The 13,321-nt window shown below is 42.9% G+C and overlaps 1 protein-coding gene across 1 annotated transcript in view; it reads right to left on the bottom strand.

The window, feature by feature from the left end:
• Positions 1–700: 700 nt before the first annotated feature.
• The window catches only part of PSMB7 (proteasome 20S subunit beta 7), a 26,327-nt gene continuing 13,706 nt past the window's right edge, over positions 701–13,321 (bottom strand). The window contains exons 5-6 of the mRNA XM_009648843.2: positions 2,947–3,098; positions 701–918 (exon numbers count right to left, since the gene is read on the bottom strand). Of these exons, the coding sequence (XP_009647138.2) occupies positions 807–918; positions 2,947–3,098 (264 nt within the window). The 3' untranslated portion in view covers positions 701–806. The remainder of the gene's footprint in view (positions 919–2,946; positions 3,099–13,321) is intronic.

Genomic DNA, 13,321 nt, shown 5'->3' with positions numbered 1-13,321 from the left:
CTGCCTCGGTTGTCGGGGAAAAACCACGCACGAGCGTCTTTACCCCCTAAAGCTGTTGGTTGGTGGGTGTTTGTTGCAGGATGGCACCTTCTGACTAAATGAGAAAATACTTCCGCAAGTGGATTGTCAGCCAGCTTTTCTTGTTTTCTCTTTAATAAGGATTATGTGGAAATGTGTGTCCCAGGGTAGAGGATCTACTCTGTCCTGTCTCTAGCTACAAAAAACAGGGAAGAGTAAGCATGAACACGTCGTGCTAACAGCATCGTTTCCCTGCAGTAATGAAGTAGTGGGAGTCTGCTGTAGGTCAAGGTCAGCAGTTCAGAGCCTCCTGTGCTCGCTCTTTTCAGACCATTTCTGGATCTGGTATGGATACGTCAAGAAAAGAGCGTGATATTAAATTAAACCTGTCAAAGTGGGCTTATGCAGAATAGTTTTACCCTTGCTGTTCTGTTCCTAGAACGAAGCAACAGCTCTTGTGCTCGGTGGTTTTTCTGCCCCACGTGGCAGTGTGATGCTTTCCACTCCTCACGTGCGCTCGCATGGTAATTCAGCTCGTTTGGGGTAAAGTCCAACTTAACTTTCATGGCCCACAGCACTGGGAAGAGTGGGTAAGATGCTGCTGTTCTGCCTGAGCCTTGCCTTTTCAACAGTGTAAGAAGGAAAAAGCAGCAGAAGAAATGAGGACCACACAAACCACCGCTGAGGAGAGCGGGCAGAACCCTCTTTATTCTGTGTCGGCTGCGTGTCTCTCTGGCTAGGGGAAGGCTTCTACACGTAACCAGAGCTGGCCTCCAGTGACACGCGGTTCAGGAAGTGTCCATGGTTTGTACAGTTTCATCCACCACCTCAATTTCCAGGAGTGCGACGTTTTCTGTGAGAACAGCAGTCGTTCCTTTTTCACACTTGTATCTCCCATACCTGTTAAAGCAAGGGGTGACAGTTAAGCCAGAAGTTAGCACCACATAGGAGAACGCTCATTTAGCATTTTAGAACTAATCAGCTTCTCTGGAAGGTTCCTATAAAAGTTCAAAGTAAGCGAAGGAACTGTGCGTACTGAAAATCTCAATACAAAGTTGCAGATAAATGAGCATTTTGAGGAAATGCACAGGCTTTTTTTAAAAAAAAAAAAAATAAATTGCCAAGTAACTGGCAAGGCCACTTTATGGAACTAAGTGGGACCTCCTGACAGCATCGGACGCTCTGTGTGCCCTCACTCAAAGAACAAGCTATTTATTTATTTATTGCAACTCTTGGAATAATTTTACCAGTGTATTGGCTTTGGGTTCCTGTGCTAAAATCAGCTACCAGTTAGCACAAAGCCTGCCTGTAATCAAGCCACGCTTCTGAAACCGTCACTGCACCTGGCTCAAGGAGTTGTCGCCCTTTCCACCCATCTACACCGTAGAATCCAAAAATCTCACTTAAAATGGGTAATTAAAGCTCTCTAATAGGCGCTTCTGCTCAGGGTGTGCCCTGCCTATGAAGTTGCACAGTAAGAAATCCAAAAGCCTTCAACTGGAGCAGCGCAATTTGCCGTGGCTTTGGTGCCTGCCTTAGAAAGAAGGGAAAAAGCAATTTCTTTAAAATCTACTATTTTGGCAGTGGATTGAGAAGTTGCACAACTTGTTACACGTAACCTAACAGCACATATTGCAAAAACCTTCAGCTGCCTTGGGGCTGTGATGAGGCAGCGGAGTTCACTGAGCAGCTCTCTGAGCTGTTAGAAGTCAAATTTGCCAGGCTCCTCCAACATGCAAATTTTGCTCGCTTCGGAATGTCATCCCCTCTGTATCCTGAACAGGGTCAATGGCACAAGCCCACAGGATCCACACTTAACTGTAACCCTGTTCCCAAAGAGTTCCACAGCTGAACGTTTGACACAGAATTTAAGAGACTGAGCATTACTGTCCTGGGGCACCAAGCGCCAGAATGACGTCACCGTGGTGAAGGCGTTACAACAGCATCGCGTGCTGTGCAGCCTTCCCACGCGCTTTAAGGAACTAAACACTGAGCTGTAAAATTGGGGGGGGCTGTACAGAAATCTGTCTCTTTGCTGTGTCTTGCCAAATCGAAGAGCTAGGGGAAAAAAGCTCAAGTTTCTACATTGTGGAAATGGTTGAGAGAAGGCTTTGGTTAGGAGAGCGAATGCTTACAAGCATTTTTTTTTAGTTTACTTACTTATACATGAAATGGAAGTTTATGCCAACTAAGAAAAAAACCAAACTTGTGACTGCAGTATTTAGCCATTAACTGTGAACTGTCCTGTCCATACTTGCAGTACATTGCTGGACAATTTTGACAAAACTGTAGTGATCAAAACATTGTCTCTGTGGCCTTTAAAAAAAAAAAAACCACAAACCTTACACAGGGCACGTTTTCCAGCCACTGGCTAAAAAGGGCCTCTAGAAATAGAGCAAAACGCAACCTCGCAGTCCCAGGCCAGAGCTGTGGCATCTTCCCTCATTTTTTTGGTTTTGTCCCTGCCATGAATTCATGCCCAGGGGCTGACGCCAGGCTGTGCTGCCCTGTACTGCTCTTTGAAATCCCCACGCTCGGCAGGGGCGGGCCTGCCGTGGGTACGGCGACACCAGCAGCCTTCCCTGCACCCCACACGCTTCAGCACGAACACAGCAGAACAACGCTGAGTTGCTGCCTGGTCAGTCACAAATGCAGAACTTCATTACTGCCCTGAACGGCCTGAAACCCAAGAGCAGCCTCTTGGCGTGGTAAAGCAGTGGCAGGTAAGAAATTAATTCGCTTCCTCCACACATCTGTATGTGCCACCTGCAGCCCCCATTCAACTGCAGGTACAGCCACAAATTTTGTTTCTTGTTCAGTTGAAATTCAATATGCAGAGTTGGAGATTACACTGACAGAATTTAGTATTATGGAAAATAGGAATTGCTGGGAAGAGCATGGATAATGTACAGCTTCAGGAGTACTGACCTGTCCCCCTTTCTGTTGGCCACGTCATACGGACGGAGAAAATCCAACTTGTTCTTGCTTATAACACAGATATCTATGTTGCTGCCGGAGCCCAGGTCATTGTATATGCCAGCTGCAATGGCATCTCTCACAAGCTGTTTGGCTTCCTCTTCCTGGAAAAGTTAAAAAAGCTGTCATTGCACAAGTGTTAGCATTTCACAGAAATGTTTGTCCATGTGACAGTGGAAGCTGTGAGCTCTCAGAACAATAAATGAGATTCCAGCGCCGCCTTAATCACCCAAGTACTGCAGAGTGTTACCCCAGTCTGCTGAGCCGTGGGAGCAGCGACAGGGCCAACCCTTCATCCTGCTCGTGAGCCACCACCCCAGGACAGAGCAGACTTAGCACAGTCATGGAAGCAAAACTGAGATTTCCATCTTAGTGAATGGATAAAGTAAATTTTACAGTTCTTATCTTCCAGGCTTTTGTGTGCGTGTACATTACAGATTCCCTATCGTGCCCTCTGTGTAACAGCTGCATACAAATTAAAGATTCACACAAGTTCCGTTACAGCCTTCCCCAGGTAGGGACTCCATAATCCTCCTCTGTCGTACCAAATCATTTCTAGGAGTCTGTAACGTAGCTTGGGCTGCAGAATGTATTTGGCTCATCAGTACCCGTGCTACACAGCAGCCTCAGCTCTGAGCTGAACTGGAGCTGGCTCAAATTTCTAATTCCAGTCCTGAACACAAGTACAGAGAATTTAAAGAAACCTGAAAATCCAAGTCAAAAACTAGGTACCGCTGCCAAAACACTGCAATTTGTAGTTCAGGTCTTACCCTCTAAGTGAAAAAAATAGAAAATTTCCTGGTTTTTTTCCTGCTGTACAGTTCAGAAATTCCATAGGTAACTAAAGCAGGATGTGTATTTAATAGAGTGCATTTACCACATACTGTATTTATGTATTTCAAACACGTGTGTATTCCTACATTACTTTGTACAACGAGTAGAATCATATTTGCAACAAAACAAGAATAGAAAACCAGCACAGGAAATAAAGATTGCTATTTTTATTGCTTCTGAAACCATGCACTAATCCTGCAAAAGTTCTAATGTTTGCTTTCTTACAGGTTTTGTATCTCTGCTTTCTTTTGACAAGGCAAACATGCAGCTGCTGAAATACACATCCTGCTCCTAACGGTGAGGAATTTACTGTTGAGAAGCTGTCTACACAGCCTGAAACAGCGCAACAGCGTCTGCGTTACACGCGTGCACACAAGTATGTCGAGTGACACGTAGATGATGAGTGTCTTTTACAAGGAACCATTGCAAATTCATCAAATTCTCCTTTAAAATATTACAACAGACCTGTAAGAATCTTAATTCCCTCCCCAATAAAAGTAGTGAATGGTATTGACGTGGAGGCATCAGAAATACAAGTTTTGAGAAGCCCAATAACCTCCTCTCCTCCAGTAAAGGCCATTACAGCTGCGCTGGCTCCCTCTACAGATCCCAGGCAGGGCTTATTTTTGTTGCAAAGGCAGCTTATTGAAAAATAGCAGATCAGATCCAGTGCTGTTGGCAATAACCTGATACCGGTCAGTAAAGCCTTAGTTTTGCACTACAGCTGAAGATGGTGAGCATGAAATGTTGCAAAACAATTTTCTTGATGTGTTATTTTAAATGTTGTAAAAAGCAGGTAGAGGCATCTGTTCTCAGTCCCTGCACGCGCTGCCCTTAGGACAGAGCCCCGCAGCTCAGCGTGGAGGGCGAGTGCTCTGTCCCACACCTCTTCCCCAGGCACGGTACCGCTTGCCAAGAGAGACAAAACCAGGGCGGATGAGTCCTGCACCCTCAGCTCTCCTGAAGCCTCTGGAGAGGAAGCGCGAGCGCTCCGGTCATCCAGCAGAAGTGTCGGAATGCAAGGAAAACAGGTTGGGTCCATATAGATACATACACGCTTACATACATACACACTCAATCTTTTCAGTAGCCTCGTAGGTGCATGCCAGAGCACATAAGACCCCTTAATTTTTCTCAAAGGTGTGCAAGAAACTTACTTGAAAACTGACTGAGCACGCCCCTTCCAGTAAAGAAAGAATGGGACAAACACATCTGTGAACGCACCAATTTGGGCCCCGTTTCATCCTCCTTGCTGGCAGGAGCTGCTCCGCTAGCCCAGCACGATCACAGCCCAACGCTACGGTGGCCACGATGGCTCACCCTGGCTTTGCTGAGATTTCACACCTTTGAACGCTCTTCTGCCACCAGCCATCACCAACCAAAGAGCTGATTGTGATAAAGGCAGCTTTTTAAAATTTGCTTCATTTTAAAGGCCTCGGTGTCTCTGCCAGTATCCTGCCACGTGAAAATAACGATGCTAAGATCCAGGAGGTCTGGGAGTCAGACAGCAGCTGCACGAGCCCCCACGCACAAGTGCGGCAGAAGAGGAGCCCAAAATTAGCTCAGCGACAATCGTGTCTGCTCCCAGTGCATACTTTGCATTCTCCGATGGCCCTCTATAAACGAACTTGTTAATAACAATATTCCTGTTCCAACAGCTTAATTAAGGTATTGACCAGGAGGGGGCTTTTTTTTTTCCCCAGTAAACTACAGAAATCACATAAATTCTTATTTCACCCCCAGTTTCATTAGTATTACTCTACCAAAAAAAAAAAGGGGGGGGGGGGGGGGGTGTTACAGTTTCTACCAAGCTGACTGGAACAAAACAGCCATTCTGTAAAAATAATTCCTGTACCTTTCCTTAGTGGCTTTGGTAATAAAACTCTGCCAAGTGTTTCCTCGTTCAACTGATCGAAGCCCACTTTCACTGTTTGCTGCACGCTCGGGGTATTTCAGTAAAATACTGAAAGTAAATATGCTAAAATAAAACAAAGAAGTATACGTAGATGTGTTTTAAAAATTAAGTGGTAGCAAAACCAGAACGACCTTAAGCTGTTACGCGAGTGTTTGTGTCAGAAAAGCACCGTGGCTTAGGAAAACTAAAGCAGACTGGTGGGGGAGTTGTTCCACTCTCCCTCTTAATTTCAATCTTTTTTAGACAACAATGTAAATCTCTGAGTCCTCCCACTAATTTAAATTTTATTTACTGTTTCAAAGGTACTCTTAGAACCTACTGTTGTCAAAATAGTTCTAAAAATCCCCAGCACAGTCAGTAGAGCGCAGCTGTAGCTGCAGTAAGGCATCACTACACCGGGAAGTCGAAAATGGAACCTCAGCTCTTCCACCTGATACAGCACAGCCTAGTTCATGAACCTGCAATAACTTGCATTTTAGAAACCCTGCTTCAATGCTGTTTATGCTTCCTCCTCTCTTCATAATTTAGAAAGATGGCCAGAATAGCCAGAAGGAAAAAAAAAAAACAAGCCACAACATTCCTTGAGCAAGCTCCTGCAGACGAGGTTCTAGCAAGGCCCGCTGTTTTACCATCAGAAAATAGGGGGTTATCACAAAAAGTGCTGACACAGCCTCGAGTAGAGAGGCATGAATGAGTCACTGTAATAATTAATCTTAAAAAACCCTAAAAGTTCGGAGTATGTAAGAGGAGCACTTCCTACTTTACGGTTGCAAAGACCAAGCTAACTGGGAATATCATTCTCTCGGGTGCGCACGGCTCCTTAAATGAGATTACAGCAGGAGTGATGGACTGCGCGCCACGCCAGCAGTGACAAGCAGCACTTTATAGAGCTATCTGTTTGTCTCCATCACCACATCACACAATGTGTCCCAGGACTCCAATGTGCAACTCCATTTACCACTACATGACAAATGGGCAGCACTTGTAAAAGGCGCAAAGAGGTCCAGATCAGCCGTGTAATGGTCACCGCAGCTGTACCGTAGTGCCTGGGGGGGGCCAGCCAGACCCCCAAGTTCATTAAAGTGACCAGTAATGGATCTTTCAAAATGTGTCTTAGGAATAGTACAGTAAAGGCTAAAATAAATAACTCAGCATGGAAGGCTAATCTGAAATGGTGTTTGATAAATTATTTATAACACAGACAATTGTCTGCATTTAATATTGGAGCTACTGGTAGCATCTTTAAAAGATGATTTATGTGTTGTAATGCCATTAAGCTTTATATGGGCCCACTGCTAGCTATAAAGTCTGCTGAGATTTAGAGAATGAGTTTTAAACTGTCACTGCAACATCATAGTAGATAGAGACTGTATTAAATCTTTACTTTAAACCTGTTATCTGGAGAGTTGCATTTTGTAGACACTCAGGAGCTGATAGATTACCTCTCTACAGCTGCTGTGGTGCAAGTCCCAAACAGCCCCAATAAGGAACTTTTACACATTATTCTTGTATATGACTTGAATCAAGTTTCTCTTCTCACTTAAGCCATTTCCAGATTTCAAATGCTACTGAAGTAAAAAAGAAGAGAGACTTCCCTACAGAAGACGGGGATCCATCTACCTCGTACCCATACTGCCTTCACTGAGAGCTGTTAAACAAGTTTATCGTGATGCCTCCACAGCAATAAAGGGAGCAGCTGGAACAGCTCTGTGAATATTGTTTCCTTGACATTTTTTAACTTGCTTGCAAAGTTACACAGGAGATCTCTTTTCCAGATTTAAAAACTGTAGAAAGGATTTTTTTTTTTTTTTAAATTCTTAAACTGAAATAAATACCTTCTGCAGGCCACCGGTATCCTGTTAAGACAGAAGGGACATAGTGCAGTTCTCCAATAATCAGTCTTATCAAGAATTTGAAATACAGTACACAATTAATATTAGTATAGGATGAATATGAGTGTAACAATTTTTGTAAAAATAAAAAAATTCAAATATTTATCACAACTGTCTTTTACAACAGAAAAAAATTGTTGGAATTATGTAATGTAAAATGTCGATCCTACTTAAAAGTGAGAATCCACAAGACTCACATGGGAAGAGAAAGGGAAGAAAAAAAAAATCAGAAGCTTCAGGAAGGACAATGGTAATAAAAAAATAAATCTATAAAGGAGTGCTGGGAATTTGGGGCTAGGAAAGTGATACCTCTTGAAGGACATAAGCACCTACAGAAGCATAATTAGACTTTGGAAGAGTTATCAGCAGACTACAACATGTGAGAGGATGTGTAAGTCTGCCTGTGGGGAGAAGTTGTGGTAGAGATCAATACGTAACTGGAAGCAATGCTAAAATCTGCTGGCTAAGTCCAAAGAGATAACAAAACTGAGAAGCAAAGTGCTTTTGTGTTTTTCTTGTAAGGGGAGGTTGAAAGACTCCATTAGTGAGAATGAATTTGTTTTGGCTACCTTCTGAAGCTGGAAAGGGGCTGGCACACATAATTTAAACCACTCAGGTTTAACAAGTCTTCACCAAAAAAAAAAAAAAAAAAAAAAAAAATACACATTTCAATAGTCCCTCATAAGCAGATGAATGACATACCTTGGTTCATAATTTTTAGATTTTTTTCAATAGACATATGCTACAATCAAAATATTTTGCTTTCTTTCATCTTTGATCAGGTGTGGAAGTAGCCAGTCTTCCTGGCTCTCCCCTGCCCTTCTTCCTCCACCATCTTTTGTTCATGCTCTAAAAAGTCACAAAAGAAGTTAGAAGCAGAATGCTGAGATCTAACAGTCCAAATATTGCAAAACAGGCTATTAAAATAGATACGTGTGATAAATATGTAGGATCAGGATTGCAACTCAGGAAAAAGGATTACACTGCTGTGCTGAATGACCGCAGCACGCTGGAACACTTACAAGATAGAAGCTGCAAGCAGAAAGAATGAAAGCAATGATCACCCCAAAGGCAAAGGGGTTATGAAAATCAGAATCTGGAAGATCAGCAACATCTGGGAGCCGTGGAGCAGTAAAACACAAAGATGATCCTGGGGACAACCACCAGTTTGGGCATAAAGAAAAATGGATAGAAATGATCAGAATATTCCTAGCATGTGATGGAAAAATTAAGACATCTAAAGCTATCTAGGACTAAAACCATGTCCTGTCATGGGTGTAAAGATGGCATCGCCTCCATTCTGCTGAATTTCAACCATATGCTATTTTGGAGTCACGTACGCTGTGAAGAAAAAACTTCTAAAGAAAACTACGCCTCCAAATATCATCTACAGGTTTATTTAGTTTTACTGAACAGCTATTAAAAGACTAAGAAACAGAAATTTAGTTTCTAAAGCAAAAATGAAAGGGGGGGGAGTGAAATAATAACGCTATTACTTTGTGTGTTAAACAGCTAAGTTATTTTAAATCGAGGTAACTCGTATCATATTATTTTCCAGTCCTGTTTCCACAGCCTTACTTAGCAAGAAACTGAAATGCTCCAAATTCTGAAACATTACTTTCATTCACTTGCAGGAAAGCAACTGAATGACTCAATATTTGCACAACAAACAGTGTCAAGGACTCAAAGACTATTAAATATGATGAGAATTTTCTCTCCAGAATACATCCTGTTCAAATGCTGTGGAACATGCCTTCTGTTTGGAATGGTAACGTTCAATACATTTGTCCAAATTCTAACTTCTCTGCAGCTTTCAAAGCTGGACTTCTATTTAAAAGAAAGAAGAAAAAAGCAGCACAGACCAGTTTCAGCGACGTACATTCCTTATTGTCTTGTGCCGCTGTACTGCTAAGGCTGCTCATCACTTGGTACCTTCTCAAGGTCTGCAGAGCCTGTCTGCGCCACCATCACCAACGCAGTACATTAGGACAACAAAAACCCAACTTAAATCCCTGGATTATGAACGCAAACGGGGTTATCGGGCTGCCTACGTTACACAGAAAATACAGAAAAACTAATTTTGTTAGGCAGCAGCAAGCTTCAGCACAAATATGGCATGGGCAGGAAATTATGCAAAAAGCAATCTGAGCATAGCACTGGCCTAGCGGTCTTGTTAGAGCCCAGCAATTCGAGGGGATTTTACACAAATGGGCCTATATTCATTCATTAACAGGCCACAGAATCATAGATCGGGTCATTCTGGACTGCATTGGATGACAGTTGCGCTGTGACCAGTATGTTAGTAAATGTTGGGTTTTCTAACTGGTTTTTACCAAGAACTTTTCAAATAAAATGCACCTTAGTCCCTAATTATTATTCTCAGTGATTACTGCTTTTTCATGTTCCAATGGTAGACGCCTGCAAGCTCAGGCTCATCACCACCTCCCCCTTTCTGGTATCGTACACCACACAAGTACAATAAACCATGTTAATATTTCATACCAGTGTGAAATATGCTGGAGTATCTATTCAACATCTGCTGTCTTTAGGGTACCGGCGTCCCGCAGAGACACTTTCAATTTGTAATTGAGTTCTATACTGAATTAATCAGCAGTTTATCTTTTTTAGTAAAATAACGTCTTCCCCACTAACCTGGATTTACATTAACAATTTATGCCAAATTACCTGCCAAGGCAAGAAACTTATATGCTTCTGAACTACTATTCAATAACATCAGTTCCTATATGTCATTCCTTACATGAAGATTAGTGCAAGACGTAATTCCAATGGTACAGAATTAAATTACAAGCTCCTCTCGCAACTGTGGGGTTTCTTTTAATACTATTTCCATACTTTGAACTAAGAATGAATATGAAAATTCATTTAATCCATCACTGCTTATGTCTGGGTGAAGTTCATGTTTTTCTAGGGAACTGATTCTCAAAATAAAATGAACTCACTCAACAGTAACAGAGCTGTAAATTCTGCCAGGCTGCCAGTTCTACCCTGACAGTGCGTTATCCTCAGTTTTCCATACAGCTGCATTACCCTACAGTGACAGACCAAACCTCAGCCACCAGGAAGTAGCCAGAAACGTAAACCATGCAAAAGATGACGATTAGAATTACCATATATATATTACTGTGTATCAAAAAAATGAATATCCAGCAGCAATAACACATCTGGCTTCAAATACAGCAAATCTCTTTTCATTCGACTTCCTTTACCTCTGAAAAAAGGATGGAAGGGGATGAAGATCAACATTTTATTTGGAAAAAGAAGTCTTGGGCCCTTGGGTAATTTTTCCACCCCATAAAGCTTCCTGGCTGGACGGGAGCCTCCCCTCATGGCCCAGGCTGACTCCCACCCACTCTGCTCCGCTCAGCCTGAAATTGCCCCCTGCCTCACAGCCCTCGCCACCGCAGCCGCGCTTGGGCTTCGTGCCACGTGAAATATTTTCCAGTATGTTTTGCCCGTGTTCTGCAGTTATGGGAGATACACAAACCGAAACAATTTAGACTGGAACACCTGCTCCCGAGAAGCGCATCAGAAATAATTACCTGTCCTACGTCTACCCTGCGCAGTGAAATCATCTCTTAACGCGGAGCCCTGCTTCGAGTAGCTTGTCTACGTTATTACGTACAAAGTTTGTTACTTTTGTAAAGGTGAAGAAATTGTTGCTCTTTGTCACACAGCAAGGCCCAATTTAAACCAAGGTAAAACTGATTTCCCTCGATACAGTCTGTAAACAGAAAACCAGAAGAAGGTGCTACTGGGTATCACTGGTAACTCGGACTGATACTGTTGGCGGTTTCCCACCTGATTTCTGCACAGAAATTGTGCTTTGATATATTCAAAAAGGACACCGCAAACACTTCTCCGCTAATCCTGGCCATTCCAGAGCACGTCTAGCTAGCACATTTAATATCAGCCTCAGATTTCCCATTTAGCCTTAGTTCCGCCAAGGAAATCAATCCAAGGCACAGTCCTGTGGAAGAAGATGAGAACTGTACTAACTGTCCGAAGTGTCAAGCAGGAACCAGGTTACCATAGAATAATTTTATTCTAATCTAAAAATAAGAGACAGCATGATAAGCCTTTATTTTCTGGATGATCATCTGCATTAACACCTGGTATTTACCCATGGAAATTCAAGTCTCCGAAGGTGACAATAACACAGGTATGTGAGGAAAGCACAAAATCTGTATCGCCCTGAGCTCTGTCAGAAAAGGCAGTGAAGATATGCCACTAAGTCTCTGGGTAATGAAATAAACAGATACACAGAGTACATAAAAACTAAGTACTTATTTTTGTTCACAGAATCAGATTCCCTCCCCCCCCCCCTTGACTTAATCTCTGTGTTTGACACCAACAGGGGTTCAAGTATCTCAGGCAGGCTCTCCAGCTTAACTCTGATAGTCTGGCTTGATCTCTATTGTCTGCTGTCTGAGTTCAGCCGACAAACCTCCCAGCAAGTGGTCACCTTCCTACAGAGTCATTAAACCTCCGAATGTCAGCTGGTGGGATTAGCCTGCAGACTTCCACACCTGAGCCCTATGGCAGGGACACAGGCATTTTGATCACCATCACTAATGAATACAGAATTCATATGCAGCTTGTCATTGCTCTTGAGCCTTGAATCACACAGATGCAGGCTAAATAAGACTGATGAGACAACTATTGTTGAAGATTAGAGAGTTTTGACAGTTTCCAAAAATAGCTTACTATTATTGCCAGTAGTTAATAAACAAAAATAATACCATCATACTGAGGGACAGTATGAAATAGGAGCACAGAAACACTGGAATGATCTGTGTGTCAGCTGTTTAAAAATTAAGAAAGTGACTTTTTTTGTAGTATTTTGTACTATGCCTGATATATTTTTTACAGAAAGAGGTTCACAGTGAAAGCAGAATTTAGACTACTTTGACACAGCAGAGACCTTCCCGCACATCGGGCAGCTGGAGGAAGGCATCCTTTACGCCTCAGCTTCTTCACTCTGGGGATATGGGGGTGCTCCAAAGCACCTCAGCAATCAGTGGTAAAGCCAGAAACAAAACCGTGGACCAGAAGAGCCCGAGCCTACACGCTTTGCAACTTCCAGTCCTCTTCCTTCCTATGACTTGTGAACACACCTACTGCTGCAACGGCTAACTGGAAAGGGTTACCACCTCCAACCCCCCTCCTGCTGCCACTTCTCCTTTACAGAGGATTACCCAAATCTGCAAGCCGAATTGCTCATAAGATTGCTCCCAAACCCACGTTTGTCACAACCAAACAAGTTAGCAAAAGTAATCACTGCAGAATGATCACAAACGCAAACCTGGCCAACAGTTGAAGGAGTGCAGATCTCTGGTAGGAGAGCAAGATGCAGTTTTTTGGAGAGCGTAGCTGCTGCAGGAGGGTAAGTGCCTACGCCCCAAGTGGAATGTAGTCAGAACAGCCGCTCCTTATTTTTCATCTGTTCCTACCCCTCCGGAGTATTTTTGTTTTCATTCAGTACCACTTCCTTTCCTGCCACACTAAAAAATGGTGTAATAAATGACTGTAAATATAATCTCACATTTTGGGGGTAAGCTATTTTGGAAATTAATTATCAAATATCTGCCAGGCTACCTGCTTCCATTTTTTCCACCTATTCCGTGCCCCTAAACTCATTACACAAAGATTTATTGCCCTTTCCCTA

Source organism: Egretta garzetta, unplaced genomic scaffold (genome assembly GCF_000687185.1).
Source record: "Egretta garzetta isolate BGI_Z169 unplaced genomic scaffold, ASM68718v1 scaffold211, whole genome shotgun sequence".
NCBI lineage: Eukaryota > Metazoa > Chordata > Aves > Pelecaniformes > Ardeidae > Egretta > Egretta garzetta.
The sequence above is the reverse complement of the archived record's forward strand: the minus strand, read 5'-3'. Positions and strand labels throughout refer to the sequence as shown.